The sequence below is a fragment of the Labeo rohita genome, chromosome 23 (genome assembly GCF_022985175.1).
Source record: "Labeo rohita strain BAU-BD-2019 chromosome 23, IGBB_LRoh.1.0, whole genome shotgun sequence".
In the NCBI taxonomy this organism is placed as follows: domain Eukaryota; kingdom Metazoa; phylum Chordata; class Actinopteri; order Cypriniformes; family Cyprinidae; genus Labeo; species Labeo rohita.
The window spans coordinates 23,578,825-23,592,845 of NC_066891.1; the positions used below are offsets into that span (position 1 = coordinate 23,578,825).

The following is a 14,021-nucleotide window of genomic DNA, read 5'->3' on the forward strand; positions in this document are numbered from 1 at the left end:
TCATAGTTCTGACTTCTCTGACAGAATTGTGTGATACAAACTCACAATTCTAACTTTTTTTCTCAGAATTGTGAGATATAAACTTGCAATTGTGAATTATAAAGTCAGATTTGCAAGACATAAACTTGCAATTCTGAGAAATTAAGTCAGAATTAATAGATATAAACTCGCAATTCTGACTTTTTTCTCAGAATTGCGTGATATAAACTCACAATTCTGAGTTATTAATTCAGATATAAAGCCAGAATTTTGAGATAAAAACTCATAATTCTGACTTTTTTTACTTTTTAATTGATTTTATTTTTATTATTTTATTTTATTTTATTTTATTTATTTTTTTATTTTATTTTATTTTATTTTATTTTATCAGTTTTTAGTAGTTTTAGTTTTAGTTTAAGAACACTGCTTGAGATGGACATACAGCATTTCCTTTCACTAACCATTTTTTAAAGGTTCAGATCTTATTTTGTATTCTATATGTGGGAAGTCCAATATACAGTATATTACAGATAACAAACAAACATATCTTACTCTTATGGAAACCTGTTTCCACCACTGAATGAAAAATAAAACAGGTAATTGCAATTCTGCCTTTTTTTTCTTTCAGAATTGCAATATAAACACAATTGCGAGGAAAAAAACTTACACACACAGGGAACTTTAAATTTAAAAAAAACTTTAAATCTCGCAATTCTGAGGAAAAAAGTAAGACGTGTGAGATATATATTCTAGCTGTTTTGCATATTATAAAGTCAGAATTGTGAGATTTAAACTCACAATTCTGAGAAAATTTCCGCAGAGTTGTTTAAATCTCATGATTCTGAGTTTTTTTCTTGCAATTACAAGTTTATATCTCACAATTCTGAAAAAAAACAGTTGTGAGTTTGTATTGCGCAATTCTGAGAAAATGTTTGCAATTGCAAGATTTTTTTTTATTCAGTGGCAGAAATGGGCTCCCATACTCTCTGTTTTCCTTTGAATGAGGAGAAAAATATCTTAGTGTTCTAAACTCTCCATTCACTCTCTGCTAACTTCCCCCTGTGTTTTATAGGTGGAAAATGAACGACAGCTTCATTTCCCCTCAGCCTGGCTCTCGATACAGCATCTCAGGAGGAAACCTTCGAATCAGCCAGCTCAATAAGGAAGAGGATGCTGGTATTTACCAATGTCTGGCCTCCAACTCTTTCGGGACCATTCTCAGCAGAGAAGCTAGTCTTCACATTGCTTGTGAGTCTGTTTAAGTCATTTCTTTTCTCAAAATCTCAAGCACTTGAAAGTATGAGGGTCTATAAACTCAAACCGGAGACCAACAATGCTTGCTTAGTTTTTTCCACATCATTTGAGGTGGTTTTAGTGGATTTTCAAGACACCTTTGTCAACTTATACTTTGAAGTGGGTACAGTCGGCTCTGAATGTAGTCTGAGTTAATATTGCAGACAGCACGGCAGAGAACAGATGATCCGTATCGCATAAAAATGAGTTGTTGATGATAACTCAAATTAACCATTAACTGAGGTTTTGTATTTCTAGAATTACACAGCGTTCGCTTTGCATTTTGTTCTTGTGGTAAAAAGATTGTATCATGAGGAATCACATTTCCCTTGGTCTTCTGAGATAAAATAACCATTTATGAAAGCTATACTTTTTCTGAACTTCTACAACTTTCTAAACAGTTTCCAAACATTTTGTGATCAGATAAATCAAACCACATTTAGAGGTTGCCAGAATTCATGTAACCACACTGGACTTCAAGTATATATGCTTATCTACCTTACATTTTAAAATAATCTGAACTAATCTGTTTTACATTTCAAAATATATTACCATAGACATTAAAAAAGCATCTTACCCATAGTGTAATTTCAAATTTTTTAGACATTTTATGATAAGATTCATTACTAGCAGTAAACAGAGCAAGATTTCATTAGATTGTATTTGAATTTTAAAACATCCAGGCTCTCTGGTTATTGTGAGACATTATGATCCACGTCAGTGCTGAGATCTTAGCAGGACTGCTAAAACTGCTGTTTCATGCTCCTCATTTACCTGTTTTCTCTGTGTGATGTCTGTTGGATCTCTGGTGGCAAGGTGAGCTTGGTGCTTATCTATTTGATGGCTAGCTGGTTCATCTGCAGAAATGATGCCCTGTGATAGATGAGTCTGAGTTCAGCAAAACTGTTTCCTGCTGTCAGGCCAAGTGTGATCTTTACAACAGCTCGGGCTTCAGTGGCGTGAAGGTGGAACGCATGCAGGTCCTCAAGCTTTATGTGTTACCAGTGTTTTCTCTCAATTACCTGGACCTAAGCTGCTGTGACATCCAAATTGATCGCTCTCCTATTGTCCAGTGCCTGTAATGCGTCGGGGGAGGTTGATCTGAGACCTTCCTCTATGAGTCTCACTCTTAGTGTAACATATGATGTCGATTTAAGAGATTGAATTTCTGAGTTATATTGAAGCCAAAAAATGGTTAACTGCACCTGAACACTAAAGAAATAAATAAATAAATCCTGATACATTTAATATAAAAAGGGCAGAAGTGGTTGCCAGAAATTCAGGGTGAAGAATGAATAGTGTTATGAAGAATGTTTCAGGTTTTTATGATGTGGCACATTGGCGCCTGTATATTTTTCAACTCACAACCGTGTATTTCACTAAATGCTGTTATTAATTACTCACCCTCATGTCCTCCAAACCTGTAAGACCTTTGTTCATCATCAGAACACAAATTAAGATATTTTTGATGAAATCCAAGAGCTTTTTGACGACGGCCACAACGATTCCTTTTTGCTTTTTGCCCATGTCGAGTAATTGCCAAAATACCGGAAGTGGTGCGTTCCACATGTTAAACCCATTTAAAGGGGTCATCGGATGCTAAGTTCACTTTTTCATGTTGTTTGAACATTAATGTGTGTTGGCAGTGTATGTACAAATATACCCTATAATGATAAAAATCCATGCAGTGGTTTTTAATTAATCTGTAAAAATAATATCCCCTTTTTCAAATCGAGCCGTTCTCAGATGCTTGTTGGTGTGCCGTCACACTGACAGAGGCTGCTTCCACAATAGTTGATTGATATGAGCTCTTACCTTAGATCAGCTGTCACAGTCCAGTAACTTTCCTTGTTTTAATGCCGGAGCAGGGATGTAAGTTAGACAAGAATATCTCAGATTTAGCGATTGAGGTGTTGTGTTGCTGGATGTAATAATGAACATAGTGGTCATCATTTACTCCCGACATCTGAGCTGCTGAAGATGCAGTAGATTACGTTTGTTTGTGAAGGGAATGCGCCTCCCGATCTACATATATCCGTCTGTGTTCACGCGAATCATTCGTGATCCAGCTTCACTTACAGCAGAAGTGAGTATAAGGGTTTTTTTTATGAATCTTTCCTTATAACGCCTTTCCTTATAACGTGGTAGTTAGGAAGTTAAGCGGCTAAATGTGGCTAAATGCGGCTAAATGCGGCTAAAGTAAACAAGATCGTCTTTCCACAGAGAGAAGAGAGGGGCGGGGTGAGCAGAACTCATTTGTATTTAAAGGAACAACCCCTTAGAATGAGATGATTTTTGCAGAGCTGATTTTGACAAGGTAAAAAGGGTGTTGTTTTACAAAACCATTGAGAATTTTTAATCAAAGTATATTAGAGACTTTTCATTAAGACCCTAAAGAATCATATCAACTTGTGGAAAATGGGCATCCGATGACCCCTTTAAAAATTAAGAATTAAAGCATATTGCTTCACATTCACATTCATATTGCTACGATTCAGTTAAATAAATATATGCGATGCAGTTTTAATGTATGCGCTTTATTTACATATGTGTAGGTTACATACGTGCATCTCAACAGTGGCTCCGTTCACAGTAAATTCTGTTACACAAACTGTTTTCATTTACATGTGTAAAGCGTCTCAAACTCCATCTCTGCTTGTTGTTGTGAGTTTGGGTTTATTATGGGTTTATTATAACGATCTGGGAATGCAATGTGCGCTATTTCATCAGATTTGTAAGGTAAATCATTTATAAACCTATGCAAACACAGGAGAATACATCATTATCTCAATTATGCTAACTGTTCATTGCAATTTCAAAATAAAAATTTAAACCCTCACTCTTACACGTTTTGTTGTCCACATATTCAAGAAATTACAGTTGCTTTAGCTTTTCTATCATAAAGAAATGCCCAAATAGTAAAGATTAAGTGGACTTTTAAATTAGATGTTGAGTCAGGCAGTTGATCAGGCAGTAAAGTGTAAAAACGGTCACCAGGCCATTGGCGCCCTCTGTAGGCATTTGATATAATGTGCAATGTACATTAGTGCAACAGTTTATAATACACTATGTATTTTAACAGTTTTGTTTAATAAAACCATGTGATTACTTGTTTTTGACACTTTATTTGAACTAATTATTATTGCCTCATTGTCATTTTAAAGGCTATTGTTCACTTAGGTATATTTTTACTACAAAAAAAAATGTATTTTAATTATCTAATTACTTGATTAATCATCAGAATAATCAACAGATTACTCCTTGATTACCAAAATAATTGTTAGTGACAGCCCTATTTCTGACCCTGCCTAGACAGCAATGCAACTGACATGTTCAAGGCCCAGGAAGGTAGTAAGGACATTGTTAAAACAGTCCATGTGGTACTGTCATAAACATGCATCGAAGACTGACACAGAAGAGAAGAAATGGAATAAAGTCATTATTTTTGTTTTGTTTTCACGGAGCACAAGTATAGCTCAAATTTGTTTAGACTTTTTCTAAGTATAAGTCAAGTATACTTACATGTCATTTAATGTATATTTCTGAGAAATACATAAAAAGTAGACTAAAAGTCTACTTATTTTTAGTTTAAAAGAAGTATACTAATAGCACACTTAAACTTCTTTTTCGTAAGGCTTTACTATCTTTTTGGGCCTTAAACGTTGTAGTTGCGTTGCTGTCTATGCAGAAAGCTCTTGGATTTTGTCAAAAATATCTTCATTTGTGTTCAGAAGATGAACGACCATCTTACGGGTTTGGAACAACATGAGGGTGAGTTATTAAGAATTTTTATTTTTGGGTGAACTATTCCTTTAATACATCTCAAATACAAAAAGACAAAAGTCAGTTGCTTTTTGTTAATGGTATAAAAAGTCAGTTATGTGTTTTTTACGCAAAATTCTAGACCCAAAACTGAAAGTACTTCCATTTGTGCAGTAAATGTACTTTTCATTTTGTGCATGACAGGAAATGCCTTTTATGAACGAAATGTTCCCAGCATGTCGCAAAAATGCCTTTTAAATACCACAACAAAATTTTGAATGAGATACAGAATACATTTTGTCCAGAAATGAACAAAAGTAGTACACTTTCTGTTTGTAATTCCTTCCGTCCATGATAGTAGCAGACACTTTGCAGTCTCAGGAGTTGTGTGTGCAGGGTATTTAGGCTTCCCCCACCTCTCCCATCCAAATCTCAGCTCAACCTCAAATGGCAATATATATAAGCTGATTGAAAGTGATCATATGATATATATATATATAAATACTAGACATGTTGCTGCCATGGTTAAATTCTTACAGTTGATTGAAAGTCACTTAAAAAAAGAAAAAGTTACATTCATTTTAATATACGCACATATTTAAAAAAAAAAAAAAAAAAAAAAAAAAAAGTATATATGTGTGTAACATTTTGGTTTCCTTTTGCTGGGTTGCTCCAAATGCAGTATCCGTGCTAGTTTAGAATGTTCTACTAGCCATTAATGTTAGCTTAATTAGATATTTTAAGCACTCTTAGACACTTGTGCAGCATAGCCATTTATTCTTCTTTCGCCTAATCATGTTGATCTTTTGTGTTTTCTGCTTCATTTGGTTTGACATCTGTATCTAATCTGTATCCATGGTTGCTAGCAAGCTGTGGTTGTTAAAATGCTTCACAAGCCGATGATTCCCTGGTGAATGTGCGTAATAATTTGAGACACATATGTGTGTATCTGCATATCTTATTATGGTACACTAGAACTCTAATAATTCATTTTGTCAAGATGATTCGTGCACAACCTAAGAACAGATTGGGGAAAAAATCAAGGCAAGAGAGGGAGATTTAATGGTACAATAGAAAATGCTTTTGTGGACCATTTTTAAATCATTATGCGTTGGTGGAAAGGCAAGGCTATTCCATTTGAGCCACAGCAATCCATGCTTTCTGATTGCTCTGAGTGTTAAAGGTATGTTTACTAGAGCAGGGGTTCCCAACCTTTTTCACTCCGGGGCCCCCCTCCTTCTCTGGTCAATTTTGCAAGGCCCCCCTATGCCTGACATTTTCTCTTATACTGTACTTCCGCAGCAAAAAGAAAGGGGTTTATTTTTAAACCTTTTTTATTAATCAAAATATCTGTTTTGCCTTTTTATTCTTCTACTGCATGTTAAAAAAAGCACCTGAATTCTTTCATTCAGACATTCTTTAGAACTTCAGAGTGCTTTTTCTTAAATAAGTGAACCTGGCAAACAGGACAACAGGGATATGCCAAAAGACCACTCACTAAACCTGTCCTTTGAACTGAACTGACTGAATATCTACTGTTTGTATCCATTAAAAAATAAACATACAAATGAAAAATTCAGCAAATACATTCTAAATCTGTTGAAACACATCAGTCAAGGCAGTTCATCAAAGACGTGATCAGTTAACAACAGTTCCTCCGTCAGAGCACGTCTGATGCTAATATGTGCATGAAGACCACTGAGCCTCACAAGATTATCCTCAAAACACTCACAGAACATTAATTTGGTCGACTATGTAAATATATTGAAATTTCACGCAAAAATGCACTGGGCGTCAGCGTTAACGCTTCACGGAGGGCGTGTCTGAAGCTTTGCGCTGATTGGCCAGCGTTTGCACTAGTATATTTGCATAAGGTGATCTGATTGGCTGACGCCTGCGTTGGTGCTTGAAAAGTTTAAAAATTTTTTACTTCTGTCGCGAGCAATGCCAGTGACGCGACGCAACAGACCCATAATTCATTTCGCCCACGCTTGACGTCACTCCATTCAAAGTAAATGAGAAGCGTTAACACTGACGCCCCGTGTGAATGGGGTGCAATGTAAGACTCGCGCCATACATTAGGCACACGCAAGTTCGTTATAAATCTGAACGTCTTTACCTTTACATTAGTGCCGTGGTTTGCTTCATGCAGCCGAGAGATGTAGTTTGTGTGAAGTGGCTGGAAGTTTTGAGCCGCCGTTTAGTCTGTATTTAGCAGTGCGATGGGGCTTGCTGCGCCGAGTCCGAAGCAATCAATCACAGAACACTAGAGAGGCCGTGCTTTGATAATTTTATTTGAACACATAAATAATGAAATTAAACAATTATAGGATAATATTTAAATTAATTTTAAGCTATCTCGTAGCCCCCCTGGAGGATCACTGAGGCCCCCCTAGTGATCCGCGACCCCCCGGTTGGGAACCCCTGTACTAGAGGAATAGACATTTTTAGACGGATAAATCTATTAAAGTGCATTAAAGTGTTAAATCACTAAAGCTGCAGTGCATTTCCACAGAGAGAATCTTCTTTGTGGTCCACTATAGCTCATGGACTCAACCCTATATATTTTTGGTGTCTGGAGACAGCAGAGGACGATCTGTGAAGGACTAAAGCTTCTTCAGGGTGCAGATATAAATTCTGGTTGTTTCAAAATGTTGTTTGCAAGCCTAACCTTCAGAGTGTACTCCAAGAACAAAGTTGAATTTAATTTGGAAATGGTGTCAACTTGGGTGACACTTTGAAACAAATTTACTGTAGGATTTACTTTACTTTAAATTTATCTGAATTTTACAAAGTAACACTGAAAAAAACACTGAAAATTCCGAAGACTGTGAAATTACAACAACTGAAATAGTATTTTCTTGTTAAAAAAATCTTATTTTTATTCACATGGGGGAAAAATGAAAGTAAAAGAAATTTTACTCAGAAATTGGTAATAAACTTTACAAATAAAGAAACAACAAGTAACACAAAATTACATCTGAAATTTTTAAGTAGAAAGGCTGAAAATGTATTTTTTGTAAAACGTACATTGGTAATCTTTGTTCTATGTATGTATGTATGTGGGTCATTCTATAATTGTGGGTACATCTCATGTCCGTGAAGTATATTTTTAATATATTTTCATCGATATAAAGCCCCAGTGCTTAGTTTTCTAGTACACAGTTGTATTTTTTCCCAATCACACTACTATATGTTGAAAAGCCTTATCTTTTGTTCACAAATTATGTTTATATCACATACAAATCTGGTATTCAGCTGTCCGATTTGTAAAGTTGCTTATTCTACTGTGCATTTAAGCATGAAAATGACCTCAAATATAAATTAATTTCATAGTTTTGCCTTCAGTTAGATTAGGTTATCAAGACATTTGGGTGTGCGCTTCAAAAATAATAAGTGTTTATTGTGATATAACTTGTTTTATTTGTGTCCGAAAAACCATTGTCAACTAAGTTACCCACTAGAAAAATGTAATGGTTTGTCCCATTCTCACATAATTTGCACATTATGATGATATTTCCTCTAGAAGCACATGGATGAAACACTAGAAGTTATATTCTCTCTCTTTCCAATAATATTGGTTAAATTAGCAAACCTGTCAAGAGTGGATTAATTGACTGTCTACAGTGTTACACAACTATTATTGCTGCAAATTTTAACAAGACAATTTAACTAAAATGTAAGTTTTTTTTTTTTATAAAAATATATATCTAAACATACCATATGATCAGTAGTTCTAGGCTTCCATGTTGAGTATTGGCCCAAAACACTAAAAATGTCAACTAAGTTACCTGTCAACTGTGTTACCCAGTAAAGTTAACGTGGTGGACAGTAGCAAACATAGATGGTATTTTATTCACATGTTCCTACAGATCACCTTTATTTATATAGCACTGGATACAATACAGATTGTTTTAAAGCAGCTATGTAAGGTCATGTTTTGGTTTTTGGGAAACAGGAAAACTTTTTTCTTCACATTGTCAAATTCTAAATGTACCCCTAATTATAGACTGACCCATTTATTTATTTATTTATTTATTTAGTTTAGATCTCTCAAATACTTTGACAGTTTTTTGTTTGTTTGTTTGTTTGTTTGTTTGTTTAGACAAAATAAATTCAGATTATCTGTTATGAGCCATGAACATGAAATATTTATTGAAAAATTATTGTTGCTTTTGTTGTTGTTGTTATTGATGATGTTTTTTGTTTTTAAATGTAAGTACATCTTCAGTTACCTAAAATGTTTTACCTGTCAACTCGCTGGATCCTTAAAGATAACTTTAAGACATTGCCGTTGAATGCTTTAGAGTTACTGTGAAATCAGATTCTCTACTTTGCAACTGATTTAGTCATAGTCTATTTATAGTAAAGATTTGCCTTTTTTGAAGTAGTGCACTGAATAATAGAGAGAGAGGCCTGAAAGAGAGGCCTGAATAATAATCAAAAGAAATACTTCTGCTGCTGCATATTTTTCAGTACGCCTAGGGCAGTGCTGGTTTAATCTGAAGATTATGGCTCTTATAAATGACTATGAATGTATAAACCAAAAAATGGCCTCCAGTGACCAAGAACTATGTTACCAGATTTGCTTATTTTATTGCGGTATAAGTAGCATTAGTTTTTCTTATGAAAACTTCTCAGATCATTTTGTGGGGTTTTAAAGGAGATATAACTTCAAGGTTAACAAATCTTAGTTGTGCTCACATTTCCATTTGTTAGATTATTTCCTATCCTGATAGATGAAACAGCAGAATTGGGCCTTTGTCTGTGTACTATTGATTTAATGCATTTCCAGAAGCATGCAAAGATCATCTTTCGATTTAATTACACTTCAATTTGTTTTTAATTTGTGCTAAATTTTTTATATTAAACTTATTTGAAATGTTGAAAGAATATTGTTGTACCTTTAACCTCTTGGTTTTCTCGAGTTCATTGTTAACATACTATTATGGAGATGCTAGAAAAAGCATTTTCCTTCACCCTGTCTTTTACAGGTCACAAATTCATTACTTTCAATACAATACTGTATTCAATCTCAGCAGCTTCACAAGGGCTTATGGTGTTTACTTTGCCGAGAGCAATGAATAGAACACAACATATAGTTGATAACCGAGAAGCCAATTAGAGGCAGTGGAGTGTGTCTTTCTCTTGATGAATGCTTTATATGTACAGTATTGAAGAGCAGATGATTTTATTGCATATGTATAGCAGAGAGCTGTCGGTTTGTTTATTTTGGCCTCATAGAAATGTCTTGTAAGGACTCTGTAATGAGATATTATGTGAACTGAAAAATTTGTCTACTGAACATTCTGGAAGAAAACTTTCCCTGATGTGGGTAGTTTAGTGGAACTTATGTGCGAAGCACAAAAAGTACCCCTCTTTTTCAGAGACACGCTTTAAAGCCTGATCAAACCCCTACTTTGTGGATGGTGCGAAATAGTTTGTGTCGTGGAGGCGTGTGGGGATTGTCGTGTTTTGAGTGGATGTGTTGTTCATGCATATTCTGTTTGAATTTGCCGATCTCTAGACACAACCCCCTCACTGAATTCAGTGCAGGTGAGGCAAGTGCAACCTCCATCAGCTTCAATTCTCTGTTTGTTCCCTTCACATAATAAAGCGCAAGATATCTACAAATGAAAGTATGCAGTTTATTTTTTGTTGGTTTATTTTTCATTATTTTTTGTTTTTGGCTTTTAAAAACAATGAAGAAAATCAGAATTTAGTTATTTATTCTGAACTTAAAAATTTCCTGATAATTTACTCACCCCTAAGTCATCCAAGATGATAATGTTTATCTTTCATCAGCTGAAAAGAAATTAAGGTTTTTGAGGAAAACATTACAGGATTTTTCTCCATATAGTGGAGTTCAGTGGGGATCAGTGGGTTGAAGGTCCAAATTGCAGCTTCAAAGGGCCCAACATGATCACATCCAAGGAATAAGGGTCTTGTTTAGCAAAACGATCTGTCATTTTCTAAAAAATTAAAAATGTATATAATTTTTGACCACAAATGCTTATCTCGCACTAGCTCTGTGATGCACATCGCAGTGTTTCTATGGAAAAACTATCAAGGCCAAATCCCCCAAATGCTCCTGAACTCGTAATTACAACTTGTAAACTCGGAGGACCCTATCATGCCAAGCGTGACGCAAGTGTCTATTGCTAGTTTCAATCTGACGCAGTTATCATTTTCACATCCTGCACCACGTTGTTTAAATAGCAAATGCGTTTGCGCCCATTTGTGCACCCATGGTCGTGTTGGTCTAAAAGCGGGGTGTGTTCAGGCGCATTGTTGGTGCGTTGCTATTTTAAAGCAACTGAAATAGACTGCGGCATTGATCAACTGCAACCTTTTCTAAAGTCAATGGCGCAATATTCTTTTTGTTATTTAAAGAGCGCGTTAGTAATATGCGCCTATAAGCAGGTGCACAATGCACATACACTCTGCTTATTACACACACAGGGACATGCAACAGCACACAAACATGCCAAATATTAAAAATGCAAGGACTACAATGTAAAAGATTATTGTGTACATAAATATAAAAATGTCTGTATGTCATAATGGATAGTCAATCGCTTTCTTATGCGAGCTGTTTTTTTAGTTTCACTTTCGCTTTCGAAAACGATCATGTTCAGGAGGGGAGAGGATGGAAAGGGGGTGCACAGTAACTTATTTGAGGGGGCTCGCACTGTGAAGGCCCCTGCTTGGCGCTGACCCTGCTCTCTGAAAAAGTGTTCAGTCTTGTTCTAGCAAATTCCTCTGTATAAATAGCGAATTCGCCATGCCGCGAGCGCAGCTGACTCTTAAAGGGAATGGGAGATAAGACTTTGATTGGTTTAATGCACGTTACGCCCAAAACACACCCATGACTCATTAAGAGAATAGGGACAACCATTTTAGACAATGTGCCGGGCGCGCCGACCGTTTTTCCGGTCCTTAAAATAGCAAATGTTGATTCGGACACGCCCTAAGTGTACCAGTGCCGTGCGCTTTAGACCATGCGCTTAGAGCGTTAAAATAGGGCCCGGAATGTTCTTAGAGTTACGACTTGGACCAGTGACAGCTGTACCACGTGACGTTCTGCCTATGCTACTTCTGCCTACGTCATGCATGACCTTTCCAATGTGCTAGTGCAAGACAAACATTTGTAGTTAAAAAGTATAGATTGTTGTTTGTTTGTTTTTAGAAAAGATAAGACCCCTATTCCTCAGCTGCGATTGTGTAGAGCTCTTTGAAGCTGCAGGGAAATTTGAACCTTTAACCTGTTGAACCTTCAACCTGTTCCCCATTGAAGTCCACTTCATTTAGAAAAATCCTGGAATGTTTTCCTCAAAAACCTTAATTTCTTTTCGACTGAAGAAAGAAAAAACATGAACATGTTGGATGACATAGCAGTGAGTAAATCAGAATTTTTTTATTCTGGAAGTGAACTAATCCTTTAATTTACACAACAGTGAAAAAATTCTCTGATCCTTTGCACTCATTCGAAACTTGTATGATGCGCTTTTATTCTGTTGAACACAAAAACATAATTTAGACATGACCATGGACTGCCAGGCTCTGAAAAGCAAAATAAAAACAAACACAAAACAGCATCATAAAAGAAATCCATGCAAGGCTTGACACTATATTCCAAGTCTTCCAAAACCATAATTTTACCGTGACAAACAGACTCAAAATCTAATCTTGAGAATCTCAGATTTCATTTGTGTATTCAAATTTGGTTCAACGTGATCAGTTATGAGACACACGAGAACTGATGACATTTGACATCACTGGCATTTGAATGAGGGCAAACATGAATGAGATTAAAGAGCTAGACAAGAGCAAGACAAAATTATCATTACAAAACAGTTCTTCAGTTCAGTGGGCTAATTTTATGGAGCTTTTTATCATTTTTGGAACTTGACAACTCCTGAGCAACATTTATTGTATGGAAAAGGGCAGCGTGAACATTCTTCTAAACATTGCTTTTTGTGTTCCACAGAAGAAAGAAACATTATAATGACAATGAAATAATGATATAATTTATGTGTGAACTATTTTTATTGGATGTAGACTCCTAACTATATTATTTTCTATTAGTTTAAAACAATATACAATGTCATTAAAGGATTAGTTCACTTCCAGAGCAAAAAAAAAACGTTCAAGATGTTCATGTCTTTCTTTCTTCAGTTGTAAAGAAATATGTTTTTTGAAGAAAACATTTCAGGTTCTGGAAATGAACTACTCCTTTAAAGGAATAGTCCAAAAATTAACATTCTGTCATTAATTACTCACCCTCATGTTGTTCCAAATCTGTAAGAGCTTCGTTCATCTATGGAACACAAATTAAGGTATTTTTGATGGAATTCAGGAGTTTGGGCCTTGAACATGTCAGTTGCATCTCTATGCAGGGTCAGAAAGCACTCGGATTTCATCGAACATATCCTAATTTGTTTTCTGAAGACGAGTGATCTTACTGGTTTGGAATGACATGAGGGTGAGTAATTAATGACAGAATTTTTGGGTAAACTGTCCCTTTAAATGTAATTGTTAATAAAGAGTCAATCAAACAAGCTGTAGTTATTAATGAGGATGTAAGTTTAAACTTTTATATATTACCAAGATTGCTTATTTTTGTCTTTCTTTCCGACATTTTTCTAAGATCTGGAGGAGTTTAAAACACAGAGGAGAAGTCCAGTGAGTGTCAGAGAGGGGCAAGGTGTGGTTCTTCTCTGTGGCCCTCCAGCGCACATGGGAGGTGAGGCGTTTTTATTGTCTATTTGCTATCCAAGTGTTTTGGGTGTTTCAGTGGTAAATGGCAATGTTAAAGAAAAAAGAATGGCATTACGTGGCTCTTTGGAAAACTTGAAAAAATTGTGGGATTTTCAGTTTTTTGTATTATTCAGTCATCTATTTCTTTTCACACAAGAAATAATTTCAAAACAAATTAATCTTTTATGTCCATTTATTTATTTATTTAGTAAGCAGCCGTGTAATAT

The 14,021-nt window shown here is 35.4% G+C and overlaps 1 protein-coding gene across 1 annotated transcript in view; it reads left to right on the top strand.

Annotated features, from left to right (window-relative positions):
- Positions 1-14,021, top strand: part of cntn3a.1 (contactin 3a, tandem duplicate 1) — an 88,802-nt gene that overhangs the window by 28,492 nt on the left and 46,289 nt on the right. Inside the window, exons 4-5 of the mRNA XM_051097436.1 lie at positions 1,052-1,227; positions 13,685-13,780. Of these exons, the coding sequence (XP_050953393.1) occupies positions 1,052-1,227; positions 13,685-13,780 (272 nt within the window). The remainder of the gene's footprint in view (positions 1-1,051; positions 1,228-13,684; positions 13,781-14,021) is intronic.